Raw genomic sequence first — 24,163 nt, 5'->3', positions numbered from 1 at the left:
CAACACAATATCCCCTGAGTTGCTGGGTGGTCCTTGCTGGAGTGACTGAGAGCATCGTGCAGGTCTCGAGGTGCTTGGCAGACACGGGTTTTCTCCTTGCAAACGTATCAGCATAAAGGTGGGGTCGGATATGAGCATTCAAGATTGGAAAATGAAGGAGGTAGCTCAGGATCTGGGTAGCGGGAAACAGAAGAGAGAAAGCTTCATCTCCTGAAAAATGAACTGTTAGAGAGCATGTGCTGTTTTAATTAGGCAAAGCAGCAGAAGTGACTTGAGCAAGAACTCCAGGACTCCATCCATCCCATCTGGATAATTTTAAAGGAAATGTCAAGAGCAATAAAATAAATAAGTAAATCTGCTTCCCCTTGCTTCCTTACCATGGAGAAATTGGTCTTTCTGCAGAAAAGCACTGGAGACTGTCTTCCCCCATCTATAAATAACTAAAATAGCAAAAAATTTTTCCCCAGAATTTAGAAAAAAATGATTAGGAATCTAACACAGGCATTACAATTCTCACACTAGGAGGATGGGGGGGGTCTGACCCTTTAACAAAGAAATCCTTTTCCACATGGGTTTATTACAAGATTATAACAGCACTTTCCCTCTGCAATGGTCCATCCCAGGGGCTGTGCCCGCTAGGGACATCTTGCATGGGGCTGAGGATGCTTTCTGCACTGCGGCCCCACGCTGCCCCACGTCTTGCTTCGGGATGCCCTAATCCTCCACACCACACTCACTACAACCCTCGGGCCGTGCAAAAGTTGTTTGTTCTCCTGAAGGCCCACAGTCATCCTCCTCAAATCACAGTTTCTCATGAAAACCCTTGCAAAGGAGGGAATTTAAATTGCAAGCCAACTTTCCCAAATATCAGAAAAAAAATAATATAAATCAAAGTCGGGAGCGTCTCTTCTTGTTGCTGGATGAAGACTCTGGAAATGGAGTTGGCTTTGCAGGGAAGCCCTGCTGCTTTTTCAGCCCCGTGTTTACAGCCCCACACGCCTGCGGGGTTGCTGGCACCGGGCATTCGAGCAGCTCCCGGGGCGTCCCCGCTCCCTTTAGGAAATCCATTCACAGCGGGCGTTTCGGCTTTCATCTCGCAGGGAGGCGAGAACAAAACCCAACCGTGCTCATTTGTGTGCACGACAGCAGCTAATACGGTAAAATAAATGGCACTAACATGCCATATAATTCCCTCTTTATAGACTGTAATTATACAGTGTGGTATTAACTCAACCCTACTTATTTGCTGCACTCCAGCTCCGATACAAAAGGGGAGGATTTGGGAGCTGCGCTTGGAAAAGAAGAAACGTCTCCACCGCCCCATCCCAGCCTGGGACGGAGGGGAAGCATTTAGTCGCGAGGTCACCCTCAATTTTGAGCAATTTAGAGCTTCATCCCTTGGAGAATTTCATATTCTTGGCCCCAGGCATAGCAGGGGACAGCTGGCGCATGCACGTGGTCCTTCCTGCACCCAGCGCCCCGCGTTTTGATCACCGGGTTCAGGCACTGCCAAAAGCATGCTCAGTGCTTTGAAAAGATGTGCTGTTATAGACAGGGTTTTCAAATTCTACATATTAAAAAAATAATAATAAAAATAATTAAAAAAACATCATGTTTATGTCACAGGAGAAAACCCAGGGAGCCTGAATCATGGCATGAAGGCATATGGGAAGTTCACCTTTTGGAGAGGAAAGGAGAAAAATTTTCTTACCCGCTCTTTCCCAGTGCACTCGATGTTTTCCAAACCACGACGTCCCCGCTGTGGAAAGCAGAAATGCTTCGGGAACAGTCCCAAACCGCTTCCCAAGGGGAAACCCCGCCAGGTTTTCCGCAACCATCTCATTCATCAAGCACTCAACATGCCCGGCACTGCCATTGCTGCCTAGCACACCGCCTTGCAAACTGTGTCATTTACGGGAGCAGAGAAAACTCAGAGCAACAAAGAAAACTGCTTCTAGCACCCTGCCCGGCATTTAAGAGACGCTTGCACAGGGGCTGATTTCTTTTCCCTTTTCTGTGAAGTCAGCGCAGACAAGCAGAGCACTACCTGCAGCGAGGTGTGCGACACGCATCTCTAAAAACAGGATTAATTTTGGGCAAGGGTCAGGCGGTGCCCAGCTAACACCTGCAGGCATCACCCTGCCCCTCCTGGCTTACTATCATGCACTGTGTGCTTCCCCCTAGGGTAAACACAAACCAACAGGCTAAGAATTATTGGGCAGCTGAACCCACTCCAAGTACCGCTCGTTCCTACAGAGCACTCCGAAGAGGTTTACGGAGATACGAAAATTAAATACAAAGCCGCAGAATAAATGGTGCTTCCACGCGGCGTATTGTGTAAATCCCGTTTAAATTGTTTCCTTTATTAAATATCCTTTCCACTTAGAAATGGATTAGCTGCTCTCACTAGAGGCTCCGGCGGAAAAGCCGTCCCATCCCTATAGCAACAAGTGACACGAACGCCACGCTCACTCCCACAACAGCTCCTCGGCCTCGTGTTATCTGCCATCGTGGCATTTCCGATAAATTACTGATTAATTCTGATAATTTCAATAAATTCTGATTAATTACCTCCATCAGCACAGAGCTGTGCTGCAGATTTGTGTCGTGCTGGGGGCTTCTTTGGTGGCCACGCACACGGCCCCGTCCCGTGTCGAATGCGCCGATAGCACAGGTAGTTTTCCAGCAAGGAAGGAAAGACGACTTATGGGTGGGTTGGCAGGGGATGCCTGCCCCAAAATCTCCTCCAGGAGCATGCAGAGCTCTTAACCTGTTTTTTAGACCAGTGTTTGGAAGAACAAGAGTAACTGAAAGAGCACGTGTGCCCTCAACCCACTGTTTGAACACCCTGCTGCCATTATAGGGAGGATTAACTGTAAAAGGGCAGATTTGGCTGAATTTCTGGGGTTTGCAGGAGACTGGAGCAGTGTGGATCAGCTGGTCCCCACCCTGTAGCCTCCTTTCCCTGGGGCTGAAGGGGATGTGCTACCTTCCTGCTGCTGTCTTCCCGCAGGAGATGCCCTCCAGCACCACCCAGCTCGGTATCTCTGGAAAAACAGCTTTGTGGGGTGAGGAAAGGCTTCAGCAGGGACAAACGACACAGGCTGAGCTGGGTTTTTATTCAGGTCTGGGTGTTGCTCGTTGCTCAGCAGCCGCTTGCACAGGACCGAGTTGAGCACTCCATTGTGTGAACGCCACGGCCAAAATCGCTCCCGTCTCTTGGCTGGGGTGAGCTTTGGCACCGCTACAGCTGGTGACAATCAGCGGTGTTCAGGCAGTGGTTAAACACAGCCACAGAGCTCGTGGCTTTTGCTCCAGGTGGGAAGATGCTTTGGTAACCGGAACTGACACCAAGAGCCGCTCTGCTTCTGCTCCAGGGGGAGGAAGGCGGCGATGAAGCCTGTAGGGAAGTGACTGCAGAAGCTTGTGCCAGGAGCACCCCCGGTGCCTCCCCTGGCAAGGAGCTGCCCCAAAACACAGCCCCGAGCCATGGGGTGAGCAAGTGCACCAACACCCCGAGGCTGCAGAGAGCCACCCCTCTTCCCCTTCCTCTACACGGATTTTAATTCCCCAGCCTCCAGATGGGCTTTGTAACACCTCCCGCCCCTCCAGCACGCGTGTCCCAGTGCCAAGCCTCACCCTGCAGGTGGCTGCAGCCCCAAGCACCAAAATCACCCCAGCAGCCCACCTCTGGACACCACGTGTGGAAGCCAGGGCAGACGAGCCCCTGCCCGTTACCTTCATCACTGTTGTGAGGGCACAAGAGCCCAAATTCGTTCAACGCTAGCCCCAGAAGGGCTGTTTGCCCTTGGCTCAGCTCCTTGGGTAGCCAATTTCAACAATAAACCCATTTTATTTCGACATTAATCACAGCTTTTCAGCTCACTGTGCATGAAGAGCTGGGATAGAAAAATTTTCTCAATTTTTCTTTTATTTTAAATCGACCCCTGGGAGACATCATCACTGCCTGGCAAAGGGCAGCAGCTGTCCAGAGGTAGAGGGCGTGCACAGAGCACGTTTTGGCCACCACACCGCTGATGTCTCAGGGTTTCAGCCCTGGCACTCTATGTGCACTAAGCACAACTTCAATGTTTTGAGTGGGTCTTTAGCAAAAATCCAGGGTCAGGCACATCACGCCTGCTCACCCCACACTGGCTTGCAAATTTAAATGTCCCGGGATGAGCTCCTTTCTCCCCATGGGAGATAATTGGCAGCTTACTGCACTTCATTATCAAGAAGGTTTTCCTTTTTCAGCCCAAATTTTCTCATTTTTATCCACTCCTCCAGGTTTGTGCTTAACCTTTCCACAGCTCCCCACGAGGAGCAGCATGGTAAGAGGGCTCCTCATTAACAGTGATGGGCAGGGAAATCAAAAAAAGCAAAGATCCTCTGGCAAAAACCAAAACCAAACCCTAATCCCACGAAGATGTCAGACCAGGAACTTAATGAAAATGGGCTAATGAGGCTGGCAGGGCGGCAAGGTGGCTGCTTAAGGTGGTGGGAGCAGTGGCCCCACTTGCACGCATCCATACCCTGCTCCCACCAACAGGGCAATCTCAAAATCTCCCTTTGAGGCAACCTTGGGGCAAGAGACAAGTGCAAAACCCCGTTGTGCTGCTGCCCTGTGTTTTAAGGCTGCTGTTCCCGTGCCCAGCCCATCTGCATTCATGCCACAAACCACGCTCGCCGCTCACTCCCCTCTCTATAATTAGGAGCTAATCCAGCATTGGTACCAGCCGTCACTTTTTCATCCTGCTCATTTTGTTCCCAGAACTCATTCTCCCCCTTCCCAGGCACGCAAGGGCCCAGCTCTAATTAAAACACGGTATTATTTATAGAAATAACCCATTCCAAGGGCCAGCCACCCAGCCAAGAGCTAAACCACGGCTCCTCCCCACTGCTCTGCGCCTGGAGCTCTGTGGATGCAGAGGGCACCAAAACCTGACACCAAATGCCACAGTTTTGGGGCAAGCAGCTTTGGCAGCAGCTTTTTGGCAGCATTTTGCTTGCAGCACTGCTTCCCATCGCTGTCCAGGCAGAATCATTTAGGCCTTACCCCCAGGACTTGCTGCTTGCTGCAAGCACCCGAGCTCAGCACCTTCAGCCTGCACTCACCTGCGTTTGGATGCACGGAGGGTTTCCGCCAGATCCCGCTCCTCACAGAAGTGCTGACCCCACTGTGTGACTTCAGGTGGGTCACCTCATTCCTCTCAGCACTTACACCTGCTTGGGATCCCCCTCGTGCCTTTTGGGGATGTCCACGGAGGCGATACAGTTTGTCAGACCTGTCCTCAGCATGCACACGTTTGATGCCCTGGGGCAGGGACACTGCTGGGCGGGCAGAAATGCTGCCGAGTGGACTGTTGGCTTGGAGAGGTGACGCTCCATGGGGAATGCTTTTCTCAAACCAACCTCTCAAAATGCTCCTAAAGTGCTTCTAAAGCACGGGCTGACATCCCAAGCCTGTGGAGACAGCCTTTGCCACTAACACCTTCCCCTTCTGAAAGGCAGACTTAACTATTCCGATGACAGCAGCTGTTGAAAGCAGACTGGAAATAAAATAAAAAATCACCCCCCTGGCCGATCCTCCATGCTCTCACTCCGTTTTCACAAGGAGCCTCACCAGCCGTTCATTTTGGGGCTGCGTCCCAGCCAGGATGGGGACACCTTCCTCCAGGGACAGCCCCAAGGACCCAAGCACCAAAACTCGCTCTCCCATCAGCACCCTCCAGGCTCTTCAAGTCCTGCACCCCGCAGGTACCCATCCTGAAAAGCTCAGGCAAGAAGGAGAAGAACAGCATTGCACTGATTTTGTTTTCTAAATCAATACGATTTTTCAAATTTATTTTTTAAGAATTACTTCTAATATATCTTTCTCACAGAAGGAGGGTATAGGGAATGTTCTCATTCCATCTGTAAACACTGAAATACAGATCTGGGAAACCAGGGAAGAGACACAAAAAAAGTGCATTTTACAAAATTATCAACTAAAATATATTTTACATGTATTACGTTTCAATTTAAATTCTACCGGCTGCATTTTCAGTTTCAAAAAATATTTCCATATCTAATAGATTAAAAAAGCATGAAATATTTTCATTATGGATAAGACATTTTGATTCATTTACATGCTGTTTGCACAACAGCATAAGCAACCACGTGAATCTCAAACAATGTTCTTGGCCTGAAGCAGGTTCTAACATGAGAAGAGTCGGGATTTGTCCTCTCCGGACACGGAGCAGAGCCCCTTCCAAGCCCAGGGCAAGCGCAACTTCTCTTCTGCCTGGAGAGGAGCCAGGACAAAGGTGGGAGCAGGGAGGGGGGGAAGAGGGGTCAGAAGAAGGAATTTCATCGAGTTACTGTGGTTTCCAAGGCTGGGTTTCGAACCCTTCCCTGACTGTGCAGCAATGCTCAAGGTTGGCCTGGCAGGTGGGTCTTGGAGCATCCTGCGTCCGATGGCACTTGTGCTAGAGGGAGGTGGCTGCAGGCAGCTTGCCTGCTCCGGGCCGAGTGGCAGCGGCGTCCCTGCTGAGGCCAGCACGTGCGTTTAGGGCTCCCCGTGTCCTCCCCGGCTGGCACCGTGCGGCCACGGCCCCAGGGCGCAGCTGCTCTGCTCCCCATGTGCTGGGTGGCCACGATCCCCTCTGTCATGATGGGCAGGAGCAGCTCTGCTTCTCCAGCGCCCTCCCACCCAGCAGCAGCAGGGAACACTTTCTCTGACACCTCCTCGCCCCCCTCCCCATGGCATTTTCGGTCACCTGAGAGCCCCAGCAGTGCTCCCAAGTCCTATCCCAGCAGCGCCGCTGCACGGGCAGCCCAGCTGCGTCCTTCCAAGAGACCACCAGTGCCCAAGCTAATTGTTAAGGAGAAGTCTGAGCAATTACTTTGACACTAACAGTATCTTGAGGTATCAGGGAGATGCTTCTCCCGTAGATTCTTGCCTACGCACCTAGGGGCAGATGTCCTAGAGCAGGGTGTTTGCCCCTCGGCAAGAACAACGGGGCTTTTCCAGCACCTTCTGCAACACCGAGCAGGAATCGTCCACCAGCAGCAGGGAGACGGGTGCCTTGCTGTCCCCCGTGGTGGGTGCCAGTTCTTGTCATCTCCTCTTACGTCTTCTTCTTCAAGACACGTTCCCCTCTTTGGTATGTAGAGCATATCTCTGGAGACCTCCTGGTTAACAAGCTACGCCCACGTCACGGATTCAATGCCATGGGGTTTTCCTTCTGGGCACACAGCCACCGGAGCAAGCCAACGCCGCTCCCACCAGGGCAGCAGGCAGTGCAGGTAGCGCCACTTCCACCGACAGGACGACGTGAAAGCAGTTTCAGTACTTCCACCATTTAACGTGAGTTCAGAAGCCCACCCCAAAAAGCAGAAAGATGCAGATCCCTAGCTCACGGGAGCGGCTCCAGCCGACGCAGCGTTGCTCCTCATCCTTCCCATTAGTGCAATCTTGACACGGATCCCAGCTTGGCGAGGCTGACTCGGCGGACTCTGTTACACCGTCCTTTGGTTTGCTTTAGGATCAACTCCGACAGCTTGTGTTGAAGATAAACTAAAGTCTATCTAGGATCTATACACGTAAGGCAAGAGGCAAAAAATATTTGCGGGGTGCGGGCTGCATCTGTCAGTGCAAGCCCTTCCCAGTACTCAGGTCCTTTCAGGAGCCACAAAGCCACTTTGGTGAGCTCGCTCGGATGACAGGAGGGGTTTGGAGATGAGGGGAAGCTGCAAGGCAGCGCTGGGACGGCTCTGCTGGTGGCTTCAGTGGGACACCCAGGGTTACGACAGTGCCGTAAAGGGGGGCTACGGAAAAAAAGCCAAAAACCACTCAGAGTGTGTTTGCCATTTCTCCCCCCAGGTGTCTAGCTTCACACTGAAGACGTGGGGTTAAAAGACATTACAGAAAAACAAACTGGGAAGAAAGGAGTAAGCCCACTTCTGTCGCTACAGCCCTCTGCACCATCAGAGCAAGAGCAATGCTCAGAAGAGAGGAGAAAACGTGGTTTTCACCAATGGAGCCCACTTGGTGTGCTCCCAGCTCCAGAGCAATGCATGCCTGCTGGCAGCGTGCCTTATGGGATGCGTGATCCTTCAGGGAAGGGCACCTAGGACAGATGCACGGCTCTCTGCAACGCCACGCTGGGAGGTAAATCCTGCCGGCTCCCTCTCTGCCTCTGAGCTGGAGCAGATTTCCTAGCCTGGCTGCCAAGCCTCAGTCCGGGTGGTGAATTGCAGAACGACTCTTAAAAAGGTGAGGGGAAGAGAGAGATTAGGAGGGGAAAAAAAGGGGGGGGGGGAGAGGCTACCTCTTCCCCCTGATGGAGCAAAACCAATTCAAGCATGACACAATGCCACTCTGCGTCCAGGTAGCTTCAAAAGCAACTGTTGTATTTCGGGGGAGCTCTCGCTCACCAGGAACCTTCCCTCTTCCCTGTGGGACAGAGGAGAATCCTGCGCTCTGCCAAGGAACCAGTCTCAGTCCTCCCACTTCACATCAGGGCACGAAAACCACAGAACTATCACAGCTTGATTCATCCAACGCACCACAGCATCCCTCCTGCACCTTCCCACCGTCCCCACCAACGATGGCTCTGGATTCAGCTTACTGGCTTTTATCCCCTACAACCCCCTCCTCCCAATATATGCATCTCTAGATACATATATAGATATAGATTTACATATGCAAGTACCTATATCTATATACATATATTTATTTTATACGTATATATTTTCATTTATGCTTTTAACGAAGTGCTGTGCTTTCAACTGCTGCCTTCCTCCGCAGGGATCTGCTCCCGCACACGCTGTTCAGTCCGAGGAAAGAGCGCTGGGCGCTCTGCAAGCAGCACGAGGTGAGTCGCCACGAGCGCACACATGTCCCAGGCTGCCAGCCCGCCGTCGGCTCTCCGGTGCCACTCGCCCCTCACCGTGGTCCCGCTGCAGGGCTGCACTACTGCGGGTTCTTCAGGATGCGCCCGTGTCTGAAGTCGTAGACGTGACGACAGAGGAAAACCAGCTCGGGGTCAGTGTCCTCGGGCACCTTGCGGTGCAGAGGCGTGGAGTACTCTTCCGAGGGAGGAACCATAATGGTTTTCCTGCCAGGGATCCCTTCGACTCGACGCTTTGCCAAGGCACAAAATCTGCAATGCAACGACATTGGAAGAGTTAGTGTGGACTCCCTTCATCTCCCACCGCACAATTTTCACTGTTTGTGTCAGTCTTTCTAACCAGAAGCCACGAGCGTGGCTGCCCGAGGATAAGGAGCATGGGGAGCATGTAGGAGAATTCACCTTTGCTCAATAGGGTGACACAGCTCTTGCTTTTGATCCTAGACTGAACCATACAAAGTGACACGTTGGTTTTGCTCTCTACACTGGCAGGTTCCATGCAGTATGAAAGATGATTGCAATTAATCCACCTTGTTGTTACTACTTTGGCCTTGTTTTTGTTAATTAGCCCTGGAAAAGTCTTATGCATCAGGGCATTGCTTGGATGGACACAAAGGGGCTGGGTATGATGAGGACAGGGTCAGACACTGCATTTCAAGTTAACTGTGCCTGTTACAGGCAAATACACAGCACCTCCTGCAACATTTTAGAGCCATCCACACCTCCCTGAGTAAGTGACAAAAGGCATTCTCTCTAGAAGAAAACTTTTGTCTAGCTGAGCTGCACTCCAACATTTTGCCTAACAGGCATCCATGCAAAGTCAGGTGCTGGCCCAAAACAGCAAAGAGCAAGGAGCTGGCTTCAGGTCAGAATCATTAAGGTTGCAAAAGGGCTCCAAGATCATCTGTCCAACTGTCCCCCTACCATCACCATCACCCACTAAACCAGGTCCCCGTGACTGAATGCCCCGTGCACCTACAGGGGTGATCCTGGAGGAGTGGAGTTAAAGCTCAGACAAGCTCCTGAGACAACCTCTAACAAAAAAGAACATTTTGTGAGCACTCAAGGCAGTTCAGTTTCATGCCGAACACTGGATATGTGCATGTTCCTTACACATGCATGTTTCAAACACCAACCGTGCTACCTGTGTCTAAGCTAAAGAAGCTGCCTGCAGCATGGCAAGTCACACAGCCTGGCTCCAGTCAGGGATAAACCTGCCGAGTCTTTCACACCAGGTAAGAGCAACAGGAAAGCAACAGCTTCATGCCATCAACTGCACTAGCACTTCTAGGATCCAGGGCAAGAAAATCCCCTGTTCTAGGTGCTCAGCTGTTCCTGTCCAGGATACATTAACAACCCTTTTGCCAAAGCCTATGGTACAGACTAGATTTTGCAGCCTGCAGTAGTAAATCCTTTGGGTAAAAGCGACCAAAGACAAAAGCCATCTCAGAGCTGATCAGAGCTAGCTCGAGCAGTCCACAACTCCTAAATCACTTAAGAGCTACTTCTTGGCTTCTGAAAACCTTTATGTCTTTGTCAGACTTCCACACAGGCAAAGGATGAATTCAGGATGCCTTCAGGGAACTTCATTCAAAGGTAACCTTACCCACAGCAGAACACACACACAAAAAAAATAATCCTGCCAACAGCTGTTCCAGAAGAGCAGACTGTTAGGAGCGAAATGAGCTGTTTGAGTCCAAAGCCCTAGGTTGGTTTTTAGTTTTCAAAAGAGGGAACAAAATTTAGTTTAAAGCGAGTTTGGAAAAGTTTGGTTTTAGAAATTCAAACAGCGTAGCCTTAGGCTAAGAGCAGGAGGACAAAGAAGAGAGCTGCAGGACTTAAACATGCCCTCTGTGGTAAGACTCCAAAGTCAACAACATACAGCCAGCAAAACTGAAGACATTTCAAGCACTATTTTGCGTTATGGACTTGTGTGCCCATTCAATCCCTGTTTCCATTCTGCTCTGCTCATCCATACAACCAAGGATGGCAAAATGGAATATGGATGCTCTGAAATTCTTACTGACCGAGTTTCCATTCAACCAGCACAAGTTTAACTGTAAGTGCTTTAGTCACGACTCCAAGCGACCCAGAACGCCCAAATCTGCAGGCACGACTGCTAGGATCCAGTAGCAACACTGACAAAAGCTGACCAGCAGGCATTTGAGCAAACTAGGGCATCCATATACCAGAGGGACCACCATATAAGATGATTTCCAGCCTTGCTCAGTTTGAATTTACCACTGAACTAGGTCCATCATTATGGGTTTTCCTGCACTGTCCTCTACAGATATCCACATGCTGTGGTACCAAGATCATACAAGTACAAACATTTGTAAGCCCCTTAAAGCATATCTCACACACAAAACGATGAGATATGTAATGAGCTTGGCGTGGAAGAAGTGCTCCCAGACCCCAATACCAAACTTGTATGGAGAGTGAGTGCAGCTCATCCAGCTCCACCTGGACCAAAGCTTGTAGGGCAGGGGAGGTTCTGCTGGGTGATGGCTGGAAATGGAAAGAGTGACAAGAGCTGGAGACAGACACAGGTCTCAGGAACAGCAGCAAGTTAAGAGCACCACCTACCTGCAGTACTCTGCAAAGGTCAGCACGTAGCACTTCTCCTCTATGCAGGCAACACTGTTTTCGTCCTGATGCCGGGATGCAAAGATCTCATTCTGCAAGAGAAGGAAGGAGGCGGTCACCCAGCTGGCCAGGAGCTGCAGGGAGGCAGGGCCAGCCCCACTCCTTCACCCATCACCTCAAAGAGAAGGCTACCACAGCATGCTCATAGCAGGTGCTCTTTAGAGACAGTATTGCAAATAAGTCAGACACTTTCCAGGTGTCTTGTGGCCCTGCAAGAGGTTGCTTTTGCTCCAGCTTATCCTAAACCTGACTTTGTACAGGGTCCACAAGAAAGGATCCTTCAGACCACATGCAGAAAACCCGGTGGGCAACGCTTCTGCAGGCTGGAGGTTGAAGTGCTCCCCACCCACACGTTCCTCTGAGCTCCTAGAGATGAGGGATGTTCTTCATTCATGTTCCTTTCCTGTGCTGGAAACCCTTCCAGTTCATTTGTACAGCTAAGAGTAGAAACAGAGTTTGAATAGCACTTTGCTGTCTTACCTAATGGCCTGTGACACACTCTCAGAGTCTTTCTAATCCATTTCTATATCAAAGATAAAGCAACCCATTCCTTTGCTACCATTTCTTCATCCTAATCCAATTTAAAAGGCTGTTTTAGTGAGGGAAGTAGCAATAGCCTCTTCTCCCAGGGTAATTTAGGAAACTTGGCTCTGTAGCAGGCAGGATTGGTTAGACACGGGGCAACCCAGACGGAGCCGTTTTAAAGAATTTCAGATGTGGTTAGATCAGCAGAGATGATCTGTGGCAATACAGATGCTCTGCACAAGGCTGGAAGCGTTACCTGCAGGCTTTGCTTCTGCTCACAGCCCCAGGGAAGCAGGCTGGAAAGGAAGACTCAAACCAGGGTCACCATTTGGGGCCAGGCTTAATCAGAGAAACTGAAAATGCCACACCTCGCTTCTGCACGTTGAGGTTTTGGTCTACTCCTTACATCAAAATGATCTGAGTCATCTTTGGCAAGCCCATCGCAGTTACTCAGCCCACATGGCAATCTCTCATTTCAAGGCTTGTATAATTAAGCAGGTGTGCAGAAAAGTGGCTCAGTTCCTCCTAACCAGACTCCTGGCTCTCTCCCTACACCAAAATGCAACTGGATGCATTCTTGCTTCATTTACAGACCAGGAAGCTATGAAGTAGCATATTTTGGTTTAGAAACTCCTCTCTGCCCTGCAAGTCAGGCAGGTACAATTCCCTGGCTGTTCTCCAATCCTGTTCTCTCACACCATTACAATTTTATTTAAATGAAAAAAGGCATCAAGGATTTCAATGGGTCAAAAACAGCAGTAAATTCTCCCTTCCTGGTTTAAAAACAGCATGTTCTGCCACCCGACACTAGTCCAAGCAAAGCAGAACAAGGCATGAAGTCATAGTGATTCACACATTTTTCTTCTTAGAAGTGAACTCTATTAACTCTGGCACGACATCCTCAAATCAGTCCAGTTCTTGTCATAAATTTAAACAGGGGTGGATGATGCATCCGCATTTCTGCACAGAACAAACACATTTCCAGAGCTCAAGAAGCAGATTCAGGGATTTTTATGATAAAAAGGCACCACGTGACTTATCTACTCAGACATCCTGCATAATCAAAATTGCAGAATTTCAGTGGGAGTTTCTGCATCAAGCTCCACGTTTCGGTGTGAATCAGAAAACCCTTTTCAGAGAGGCTCCTCATCCTGATTCAATATAAACTCACTCCTCCTTACTCCTAAAGCAGAAGTCAAAACAAGTTTTCACTTAACGCTCAGGATTTTCTCCGATTAAGCGGAGAAACATTAAAATTTACCAGAGGCAGCCACGAGAAAGACGCAGCAGCTTCTATCACAGCCCAGAGCTTCCACATACGACAGCAGACCGGGGAAAACCCGTGTGTAGGGCAGTGCCGCTCCGCACATCTGGCAACAGCTGTGCCGCCGCCAAGAGACAGCTCCGTTTTCCTCCACACGGCAGCTCAGCCCCCTAAGTTTGAGGCCACCCAAGCATGCAGGAGGATCCTCAGGCTAATCCCCTCTTCTCACAAAAATATAGACGTGCCCCAGCCTCTAGTTTCGCGTCCGGGTGGCTCACCTGGTGCATACTGGGGTTACGGCCTCCCTGAGTGTGCTCCGGTCTGTAATACCACAGGAGGCTCATCATCAGCTCCCCTGCAAGAAGATTTATTGCAGAATGTCAAGGCTCAGTGCTGTCACAGTGTTTTCCCACTAATATCCAGCTTCCTCCCTTTCATTTCCATGGCGCTCGTGTAGAGGCAGCTGTGCCGTGATAAATATTTCATGCTGAACTAGGTGTCCTTTTGTTACAGCAAGGAGCTGCACCGAGTCAGTCACGTTGCTTTCCCATCACACCTTCACCCCCTTCTACTTGCATTACATTGTCACAAAGAGGTGGGCTATGCACAAAAATCAAGCATTTCCCTAAAAAAAAAAAGTTTCCATTGCGGCTCGGGGTCGGAGGAGATCCTCATCCAAAGCTTGCAGCGTGACCTCCCACATCACCACCAGAATTGCTGCTGCTGGATGGCACGACCGAGCCTGGCCTCACCACACACTTACTTTTTACAAAATACATTTTTTTTTTTGCCCTTCTTCCTTTTAAGCAAGAGCTGCACTTTGCAACACTTGACACGGCTTCCTATGCTCAGCCCTCAGCGGGCAGATTCAGGACCTGAACACCAAAAGCACACTGCTCCCATCCCCGCCCCTACTCGGGTGCTATCAGAGCCTCTGCAGATAAGCCGTGCTCCACACCAACTCCCAGCCCACGTGTCTGCTGGCGTTTGAGTAAACAGCAGCTCCCCAGATGTTTGCTGCAATGGAATAATAAAGGAGATCATTGCTAAGATGTGCACTTGGCTGATATTATGTGCTTTCACGACCAGGAAGATTTTGATTAGCAGTCCCAGGCTAGTGATTAAAGAGCATTTCAGCTCCTGGAACAGTCTGAACAAAACCCACGGAGCTAATCTCCTCCCCTGTCACCCAACCTGGCAGCAGCAGAGTAGCCTAACGAGCCTGCAGCTCTCCCGAGATCCGTCGCCTCCCCAGTTCCTCATCTGTCAAGCAGGGAAGCAAAAACGTACTCTTTTGGCTCAGTACCTGTTTTGGGGTCTTCCCACAGAGCCGATATCTTCGCAACATACGGCATCGATTTCTTCCTGGGTCCTGATTTCAAGAGGACGGTGTCTCGTACCCGGATAATCTCCCCGTCTCTCTCCACAGCCTGATAGCTCTTGCGAACAGCTGGCTCAGGTTCATTCTACAGCATTGGCACACAGAAGAAAAAGCAGCCCAAGCATACAGGCAAAAAGTTAGTTTATTGTTTGCTGGCTCGATCCAAGAATTCTCTGGTCCTGCTGTGAACTAAAAGCTCTCAGTAGGCTTAGACAAGTTAAGTGCTTCCACTCCAAGATAAGTCATCACCATAAGACCACCCCTGGCATCCCTTTTCCCACTGTGTTGGTTTACGAAAGCAAAGACCAGGTCAAAATAACTACTCGGGGCATTCCTAGGTAAAGAAAGTAGGGAATAGCATCCAAGTGCTTGCAGGTCATTTGTGGCCACTGTTTTCAAACAGAACATGAGATAAAATACAACTATTCCTCTTGTATTGTGCTGGCAGGAAGGAACAGCTCACCAATCGGACAGCAAGTCTCACAAAAGCACGCATCTGTGAAATTAATACTCTTATTTCAAATTAAACCAAGAACAATTGCTCCTTCAATTCTGCAAAAAGACCCTCCTTCAGAGAAACCACCGCTTTATCTGCCTACTTGTGCGTTTTCTTCATATCCAAAGGCACTGGAAGCTAGGTGTATTTTGAATGCTCTGTGCTTCTTTGATATAAATATCGAAAGAAAGCAAATAAAAAATGAAATATTTCACACAAACAAGGCAGGCAGCAGCAGCGAGGCAGCAGTGTAAAGCTTTCTATAACAAGGCTGCTGGCATTTCCTTAGCACCTGCTCATGTTACAAAAGGATTGCTTTTAGGACCGTGAGCTTTATTTTTTGATTTTTGCTCTGAAAACTGAGTTCAGAATGCCCGAGCAGGATGGGTTTAGCCTTCTGCCAGATCGTCCAAGCAAAATGGAAAGCATTCTGTGCCGGGACTTCAGGAGATTCACGGTGTGCTGCCCCTCTCAATGTGTCACAGCGTGAGTGAGGGGTGAAAGAGGCCCATCTCCAGCTTCCACAGGCTTCGTCCTCCTACAGCCCTTGCTACCCGTGTGCAGCTCTGAGAGCTGAAACTACAAACCTGGGTGATGCTCACAGCAGCTCAAGGTTGTGCCATCACACCAAGTGGCATCACAGATGTGTCTGCCCAGGCCACAGCTCTCCTTACTGCTGACGTTTACTGAACAAGCTTACAGGAGCTACCTTTGGACAACTGATCCTTAGAGCAAGGCTAAACCATCCCTTATTTTCTCAGTGTTGACCTAACCCAGGAGGAAGAAGCTGGAGATGATCTCTGTAAGACAGACTCACGGGTGCCACCCTCGTAAATGCCAGAGTGTTCATCACCACAGCATTTTGGCTGATGCCAGCACAGGAGCAGCAGGTTTTCCTTCCTTTCCAAACCTCCCGTCACGCAAGGCAATGCAGGGTGTGCGAGAAAAACAGAGCCAACAGCCTGGCCTCAAAGCCCAGCCAAAGGGCTGCTGACTCACAACGTGTTCGGGAGGTTTTAGAAGACATCAAGCGACCACCTTTACCTTGGAACAAGACCCCAGACCTTCCCAAACCTCCAGGACCTCGGTAATATAGAGATGCTCAAATGGATTTGGAGGAAAATAGACGAGGAAAACAACAAAACGAACAAGAAATCCGTGCTCCACAGACACCTACCACGACGTAGACGGCCTTCTCACAGGCTGTGCCGACGGGTATCCAGCCGTTGGTGGCCCGTCGCCGGCTGATGCGCTGCTGCTTTGGGTGGCCATGGCCGCCCGCCGCCTTGCTGTCGGAGGCGTGGAGGCAGCCCGTGGTGTTTCTGAGGCCGGATTTAGAGCCGCTGGGAGGCTTGGAGCTCTGCGGACATTCCCGGGCCATGGTCTGAGGGTCGGAGTTGGGGGTCTGCAGGTGAGGAACGGGTTCTGCAGCTGGCGGCACGCTGGGTACAGGGCATCCTGAGAGCGGGTGGGCAGGCGACGCGGGGTGCCCTGCCACAGGGATTGTGAGGTTCAGCTGGTCCAGAGACTTGCAGCCTTCTATGAGAAGGGAAGGAAAAGAGGCACGAATGTCATTTGAAATACAAGAGGACTACACAACCAGGACTGTCCCAAAGCACCAACACCATCCCCTGAAATTCTCTTTATTGCATTACAGCAGCGAAGCCCCTTCGCGTTGTAATTTCATTTTGCACCATCACAGGATTCTAAAAGCGAAGACGTTTCTAAGCCTGTGATCCTCCAATATGTTGTTGCTGATGACACTGCACTACAACAAACCCCTCTGAAAATCCCAAGTCCTGCCAGCCAGTAACACACATCAGACTGGCCAGCGTCCAAAGCGCTCCAGCCTGTCGATATGCATAAAGGAAATAAAAGGCTTATCGGAGTGATGGGAGGGATTAAACCACTGCAGTGGCAGAAGCCAGCTTATTTCCAGAAGCTGAATTCAAGTAATCAGGGGAAAAATGAGAAGATTCTCCAAATTAACTCCAGAAATACAAAAAAACGTGGATCAAAACTATGTGAAATGATGCACGGGGCTGCCTTCAGCAAAACCGCGCCCCCAGGGCAGAAGCAGTGACCACGACAGGTAACTCGGCTGCTGCTGCCTCTCAAAAGCAGCCTGGAACACCTACAGATGTCCTAAAACAAGCCCCAAAACAAGGCTGAGGCCAAGAAAAGAGCAAGTGTGGTCTGTTTTACCTTGTGTCAGCAGGAAGACAACCCCCAGACCGAGACATAACTCGTCCCTACCCCCTGCATCTGAAGGCACGCTTTTAGTGGTGAGTGAAAGAGCAGCTGAGGGCAACCTCCAGGAGATGCCTCCAGCCTAGAACGTGACCTAGCAGGTCTGTGGGAGCACGCTGCTGCACAACAGAGAGCTGCTAAAGAACATAAAAAGGTAATAAAAGCCATGAAGTCACCGAGCTCCGGCTGAATAATGAACGAGATCCCCCTGCAAGAAGGGGAAATCGGCCTCCCTCCCTACCAGGGCTGCACCGAAGCCAGTGCTGAACCGTGGACCCAAGGGCTGCTGTGGGCATCGCTGGGGTTTGCTGACCCCGAGCAGAAGATGCTGAAGCAACTTTGCTGGTGAGACGTCAGGGTGTGAGTTCAGGAATCCCCACAGGACCCGTGGAGCGGTGAACCACCGCTTCCCCGAATCCCCTCTCCCTTGTTTTGCTCACAAGAGGCTGCAACTCGCACACGCCACCTGAGACTGATCCGCCCCGTGTCACACACCGTGATGGATCCCCTCGTACCGACACTCTCAGATGGGAGCCTGGCGCTTCCAACCCAGTAATCCTTGAATTCCCTGAACTAACCCACTTGAGGGGAGGATGAAATTTCAGAGGCAGACCTATAAAAACCACCTCCTAAGCACAAACTCCTGTTAATATGCTGGGAGACCTCCTTCAGCCTGCAGAACAAAGTCTAAATTATTCTGATGCGGAGACTTTTAAACCCGAGCTGCTCACAGGAAGGAACCGAGAGCCCGCGAAGCATTCACACGTGCAGGAGGCTTTAACCCAGAACGGGCTGCATCCAAAAATGTGCTATAGCAGGAAAGGATCCTGCCGCCTGCTAATCCACGTTGGGAAAAGCTCAGAGCAGCGGGGTGACACATTGCTGGTAAACACACACCCTGAAACTGCCAGCTTTGGGAGAAGCCACCGGGCTTGCAGGGAAGGCTGAACTCGGAAAAAAAGCCCCTCTGCTTACTGGGAATCGGAGGCAGCAGCATGCAAAATGTTGAAGAAAAAAAAAACTAAGCAGGCTGGCATGACCTAAGGGCACCAGGCAGGGAGGTGTCAGACGAGAACACGCTGCCGAGCTGGTTGTCTTGGGATCGAAAGGGCACCGAAGCTGCGAGGGAACACTGCCTGGCCCCTGCCGTAGGAAGAAGCGCTACGACAGCGGAGATATTTAGGGAAAATGGAAATTACACTTCGACCAAACGCTCCCGACTTTCAGCAGCTTCCTACAAGGGAAGATGGCAAAGCCTCGCTCAAACCCAAACTTCAGCCACCTACCTGGAAAGCTGTTTGGGGTTGCTCAGTTGTGCTTCTTCTGACTCGAACGCGTGCCTATGGTTAGGTGAAATGCTAACACTTACACCCTCAGCAGCCGAGCAGCAGCTCTGCCTGCACAGCACGTTTGGAAGCAGCAGCAGTGCCTTGCTTGGTGACTTTCACCAACTACCCCACCCTTCCACTGCCACTCACCCCATTTCGGGGCCTGATTTTTCCAGTTGAATAGCAAACAACAGCACCGCTATCCGCCGAAGCGACGACCTACCAGCACTTACATCACCGCAAAGAAATTCAAGCATCGGTCCAACCAGTAGACTCAAACTGAATCATGGCTCAGCCCTGCCAGATCAGATCGAATGAAACCTTAAAAGACTGCATCCCCTGAGCAGCTTTTACTAGGAAGAGTCTGACAACCGAGGCAGAGCTCGCTTCTTCGCGCTGCTCTGCCAGGATGCTTCGGTTGTGAGAGCAGGCTTTTGGGACAGGATGGGCAATGCAGCCTGACGTGTTTCAGGCCCTCTGCTCAGCAGCAGACAGCGAGAAGCCTTGCAAAGCGTCTAGGAACCGAAACCACGCATTTTACACTGGGCAAAGCAGTCAGCTCCAGCACAACAAGCCCTCGGTCACCTCCTTTCTGCCTAGATTCTTTCAGCGCTTCCATGCTTTCCACACCAGTTAGACTTTTCAAGGGGCTTTTTAGCCTTTCTGGGCTAAAAGTGGGGGAAAGGGAGGTGAAACACAGATTTCTTTCCAATCCCAAGCTTTGAGGAACCGCGAGACACCTCCAGCAGCCACTGAGCAAAAGAGCAAAGAGCAGCCCTCTTCTAGAAACGCCAACCGAGATGTTGCTCGCGCTTTACACCTTACCTGCTGCAAAAGGCATTTTGTAGGGGTAGCTGTTCCGTCCCGCGTGCACGCTGCTGATCCTGCCCTCTGGCACGTGCACGACGCCGCAGACGCTGTAGCTGTTAATAGCCGTCCCTTCCCCACAGCAGTACGGGGAGCTGCACCAGTGGAGGGGCTGGAAATGAGCACCCGATGGCAAGGAGCCTGGCGATACCAAGAGCCCCTCACAGGTCGCAGACTGCGAAAGCTCATCCTTGGGGTAAACCGAGCAGTGAGAGTAGCCACTGTATCCACTTTGGCCATAACAAACATAAAACCCGTTCAACGGAGTCAGATCCGAGGACTCATAGAGACATCCACAATCCGTGTGATTCCCGGGAACGGGCAAGGGAGGGAACTGCTGCACGGGAAAGGAAGGCTGATGAAATTCCTGCTTGGGAGTTGGGGATTTCTCTCCAGGTCTTCCATACTCAGGCTTCATGGAAGCTTGTCCACCCATGAGCAAAGGCAGTCTGTGGTAGAAGCTCTCCGTGCTAGTGTAGGAGCTAGAGAGGGATTCGTAAGGGACGGGTTCAGCCGTCCTGTAGAGCCTAGAGGAGTCCCGCTGCTCCGCTTTCCCGAAAGCGCCCAGGGTGAGCCCCCGCCAGCTGTGCTGCCCTTCCATTTTCAAGCTCGCCGCTTCCTTTTTGGACTTGACGCAATTCTTCCGACTGGCTTTGGCCCACTTGAGCGTAGATTTCGAACAGTGGTTCTCGGACTTGCCCTCCCCGTCCGATTTACTCCTCTGCTTCAGGGGCTGGTCCTTCTCGTGGGTCAGCTTCAGAAAGGCCACAGCGTTCAGGCTGGCCAGTCTCTTTGGGGTGGGATGATAGGGGACGGTACCATCCTCCCTCTTTGTCCCATCATCGAAGACCTCATCCAGCGAATGCTCACAGCTATTGCATTTCTGACTGGGCTCGTGGCGGTTCTTGCCTTTACCTGTTTTCACAGCCGGTTTCTCCAAGGCAGACCAGTTGTCACCAGCTTTGCAATGCAAGCTCTTGACCGTACAGTCTCCAGAGGCTTTGGCAGAATCCCTCCGACAACGCCTGCCAGACAGCAAGCCATCGTCCCGCTCAAAAAGCAGATTGTTCACAGCCTCTGCATTCAGCGAGGCCAGCCTACGCTTCCTGGGCTCCGAAGGAGCGGTGTCAAGGTCTTCATCTGTCCCCGGATAAGTTATTGTGCACTTTTCCCCAGAGGAATCACTCTTCCCCGCTCCCACGGGCTTCACTTGTTCAGCAAAAAAGGTAGGTCCCAAGCCCTCCACCCAACTGGGAAGGTCCTTCTTTTTGCAGCTCTGCGTCTCCTTCGACAGAGACCCAGCCACGTCCTCCAGCCTGGTGAGGAGCACTTTGCAGGTCTTTTTGTTCACCGAAGGGAGCAGGCGTCTGCGCAGCGGGTACGTCTTGCGGACTTCCTGCAAGTTCTTGCTTTTGTTCGGCCCCGCAAACCCACTTGGCCCGTTGGTGCTTTCGGTGCCATCCCCGTCCTTCTGCTCGCCGCCCTCTGCCCGTGTCCTGTCCATCCTCCCACTGCCTGGGGGGGACGAAGCCTGGCCAGCAGAACCAGCTGGATGCTTCAGAAGGAAAAGTTGTTTCTTCCGGGCATGCGTCATAGGATCAATGTCCAATCCTGAGAACGAAGAGAGGAAAAAAAAAACATCTGTTAATAGCACTGAGAGGGACCCACCTCCTCACGAAGCACCGGCTGCCGGTTAGGAAACACTCGGGCCAGCTTGTTGCTGCACAGAGCCGAGTCTTTTTGGGTGACGGCCAGTTAAGCCAATTAGGAGACAGGATGCAATGCGCTGCGGTTTAATATTAAGCCCTAGAACATGGCAGTAATTAAAGGCGAGGTGGTGACGGCAAGTGTCACAGCAGCCAGGAAAACCGGGATTTATCCAGAGAGTTGTTTCGCCAGCTCCCAGCCCAAACGCATTCCCCGCTAAGCTGATGCCGTCTCTACCACGTTACAAACTCTCATCGCATCTACCAAAGCTCATCTGAATCCCGGTCCAGGGTAGGCACAGAAATAAATGCCAGGTATGTGACTGCTTGCGTGTTGGTACAGGCAGGCTGCTTCACTGTCGTTTTCTGAAACAATTAGACAGAAGAAAAACAAAAAAAAAAGTCCACCTACTCACATAAAAAGTAAACTTGGGTCTATTAGGTGGAGATCTGCCAACACTAATAAAATAAATACATGCAAATCCCTATACAGGTTAGGACCTGGCTACCTGGTGCTGCTGTCGTTCCCCACAATCGCGTTTTGTAAAAGCTGCGGACTCCCACCAACCCAATCACCACGTCTGGCAGAGGCTCGAGCAGGCTCTCAGAAAGAGGAAAGGGATTACTTAGCCGTGTCATCCCTGACTTTCCATCTAGATGGAAAGGACACCGTTAAAACCGACACAAATGTCCAAAACAGAAGAAGGAAGAGATAAGCATCTGCCTGCGAGGCTGAGCAAACCACCTCCCTGCGCCCCGACACGCTGCTGCCCGGCCGGCCCCACCGCCTCCGGACTTTCCCAGCCAGGTAAAAAGTTAAAGAAACGGTCCGGCTCCGATTTACCGTAAGAGGGAACTTTTCCTGCCAGTGCAGGAAGGCGTCGGAGGAGAACGGCTCGCCCCGAGCTCTATGCTGAAAGCCACGAAAGGGTGCGAGTTTGGGATAACCACAGGCATTGAAAAAAAAAAAGTCTAATTGAGATATGTTGGAACAGATTTAACACTGCCTGTATCTGAGCATGGGAAACAGCAGCAAAGGGCGATCGCTTGCATTTACTGGTGTTTACAAAGCAGTCAGATTCCCTTTATAGGCACCGAAGTGCCAGGCTTCCCACCAGCATCCACCCGGGAGCTGTTGGATGCCCCCTGCACCAGGTATTTACTCGGCTGCAGCACCCCGCGATTGACACGATCGACGCCGGCCTGCTACTTGGAGGCTGGCTAATTAAAGCTCCTGCATCTGTAGTGATGAGAACAAAGCTACCAAATTACAAGAACTGTTCATTTGATATGGCTTAATCAAGCTGATAATTAGATTATCTATTTGAAAAAAGCCCAGTGTGTTTTAATTGACTTGCTTCCGTATGCATTAACTAAAAGAAAACCAGGAATTGAAAGCCGCCGTGGTTTGCACGTTGTTTTTGCAGATGTCAAAGCCTTCCTGGGATGTCCTGGAGTGACTGAACCCTTTACACCCCGTTACGTGTGGGATAACTCCTCTGGCTAGTGCCCAAACTGGAGCGCTCCACGGGGAGCAAACATTTATATACATCCGTGTTTTTTTTCTGATAAGCAACACAGGATCTGGAATTTAGGAAGATGGTTCATCAGTTCAGACAGACAATTTCTCCCCAAATCTGAGTAACTCTTGCACAAGCAGCCGTATTAACCACAGCCAACCCTGGGAGCTAGCAAGAGGACTTCTATTGAAAAAACAAAATGCGCAAATAAGGCTTGTCTCCCAGTCCATACAGACCGGTGGTTTCTTTGCAACTCCAAACCTATTTTCTGCTGTCCCCAACAAAAGATTGGACCTCTGGCAGAAATGCTCAGCAGGGAGGGGAAAAAAATGAACCAACCGCGGCTTGCCTTAAAAACCAGCATCAGCTGCCCCTTCTCCTCGAGCTCCCATCGCTCTCCTGAGAGCAGCGGTCATCTTCTGGCCACCACTCCACGTCCTTCACTTGCTGAGGCTTTATAGCACAGCAGTGTTTGAATAAAGAAGGATATTTCTTAAAACCAGAGTACTTTAGACATGACTTTGTTCAAACCAGACCTGCCCAAAGGATAAAAAGAAGTTTGGTACAGGTTGAAGGAAGGGAATTTCTCCAGCGATGAAGTGGAGAATCAGTACCAGCACGGTGGCTGCCTTCCCTGTTGGACCCCACGGGGAATGCCAAGACAAACAAGAGCTTACATAAAATATCTTTTCCAGAGCCTAAGCACGGGAATGCTTTAAGTTATGATACTCTAGATAAAAATGGAGCTTTAATATGCACGTTTCCTCCAACTGCAACAAAAACACCTCCCTCTCTGAAGCCCAGATGTGAAATCTGCATTCTGGTGCAGAACAGGTATCACCGTCCCGCGTGCTGTAGCGTATTTCCAACTCCTCTCTACACCAGCTTTCATCACTGACAACTGCAACCGGAATGTCAAGAGAAACACTCGAGTTGAACACACAGAGATGACATTAGAGATACCGAGTCAAAAATGCATTAAAGTGTGAAGAACACAGTGATTCGACGCGATCCTTTTCAAGAGTCGCGGTCGCGTAAGCTCTTTGACACAATGAGTTCTCAGGCACAACAGTAATCAAGCCATCACAGGCTTTTTATTTACTACTTCTTAGTAGAAGGAGGCTACATCTGCAGAGATCTCCTCCTTTTCATCTGGTCTCTATGTTTTCTCTCCCCCACTCCGAGCTCAGCTGCAGACGAGGAACTCAGTATCTGGAAATTTGTGCAAAGACAAAATAAGCAAACCCCACACGGTTTGGTATCACGGCCACGCAAATCCTTTAAGC

At 50.6% G+C, this 24,163-nt stretch overlaps 1 protein-coding gene across 1 annotated transcript in view; it reads right to left on the bottom strand.

The window, feature by feature from the left end:
• Positions 1-5,809: 5,809 nt before the first annotated feature.
• The window catches only part of BAHD1 (bromo adjacent homology domain containing 1), a 36,550-nt gene continuing 18,196 nt past the window's right edge, over positions 5,810-24,163 (bottom strand). Inside the window, exons 2-7 of the mRNA XM_068683656.1 lie at positions 19,610-21,262; positions 16,384-16,745; positions 14,636-14,795; positions 13,608-13,684; positions 11,481-11,572; positions 5,810-9,146 (exon numbers count right to left, since the gene is read on the bottom strand). Of these exons, the coding sequence (XP_068539757.1) occupies positions 8,957-9,146; positions 11,481-11,572; positions 13,608-13,684; positions 14,636-14,795; positions 16,384-16,745; positions 19,610-21,245 (2,517 nt within the window). The 5' untranslated portion in view covers positions 21,246-21,262 and the 3' untranslated portion in view covers positions 5,810-8,956. The remainder of the gene's footprint in view (positions 9,147-11,480; positions 11,573-13,607; positions 13,685-14,635; positions 14,796-16,383; positions 16,746-19,609; positions 21,263-24,163) is intronic.

The sequence above is a fragment of the Anas acuta genome, chromosome 5 (assembly GCF_963932015.1).
Source record: "Anas acuta chromosome 5, bAnaAcu1.1, whole genome shotgun sequence".
Classification (NCBI taxonomy): Eukaryota; Metazoa; Chordata; class Aves; order Anseriformes; family Anatidae; genus Anas; species Anas acuta.
This window is presented reverse-complemented; position numbering and strand designations above follow the sequence as displayed.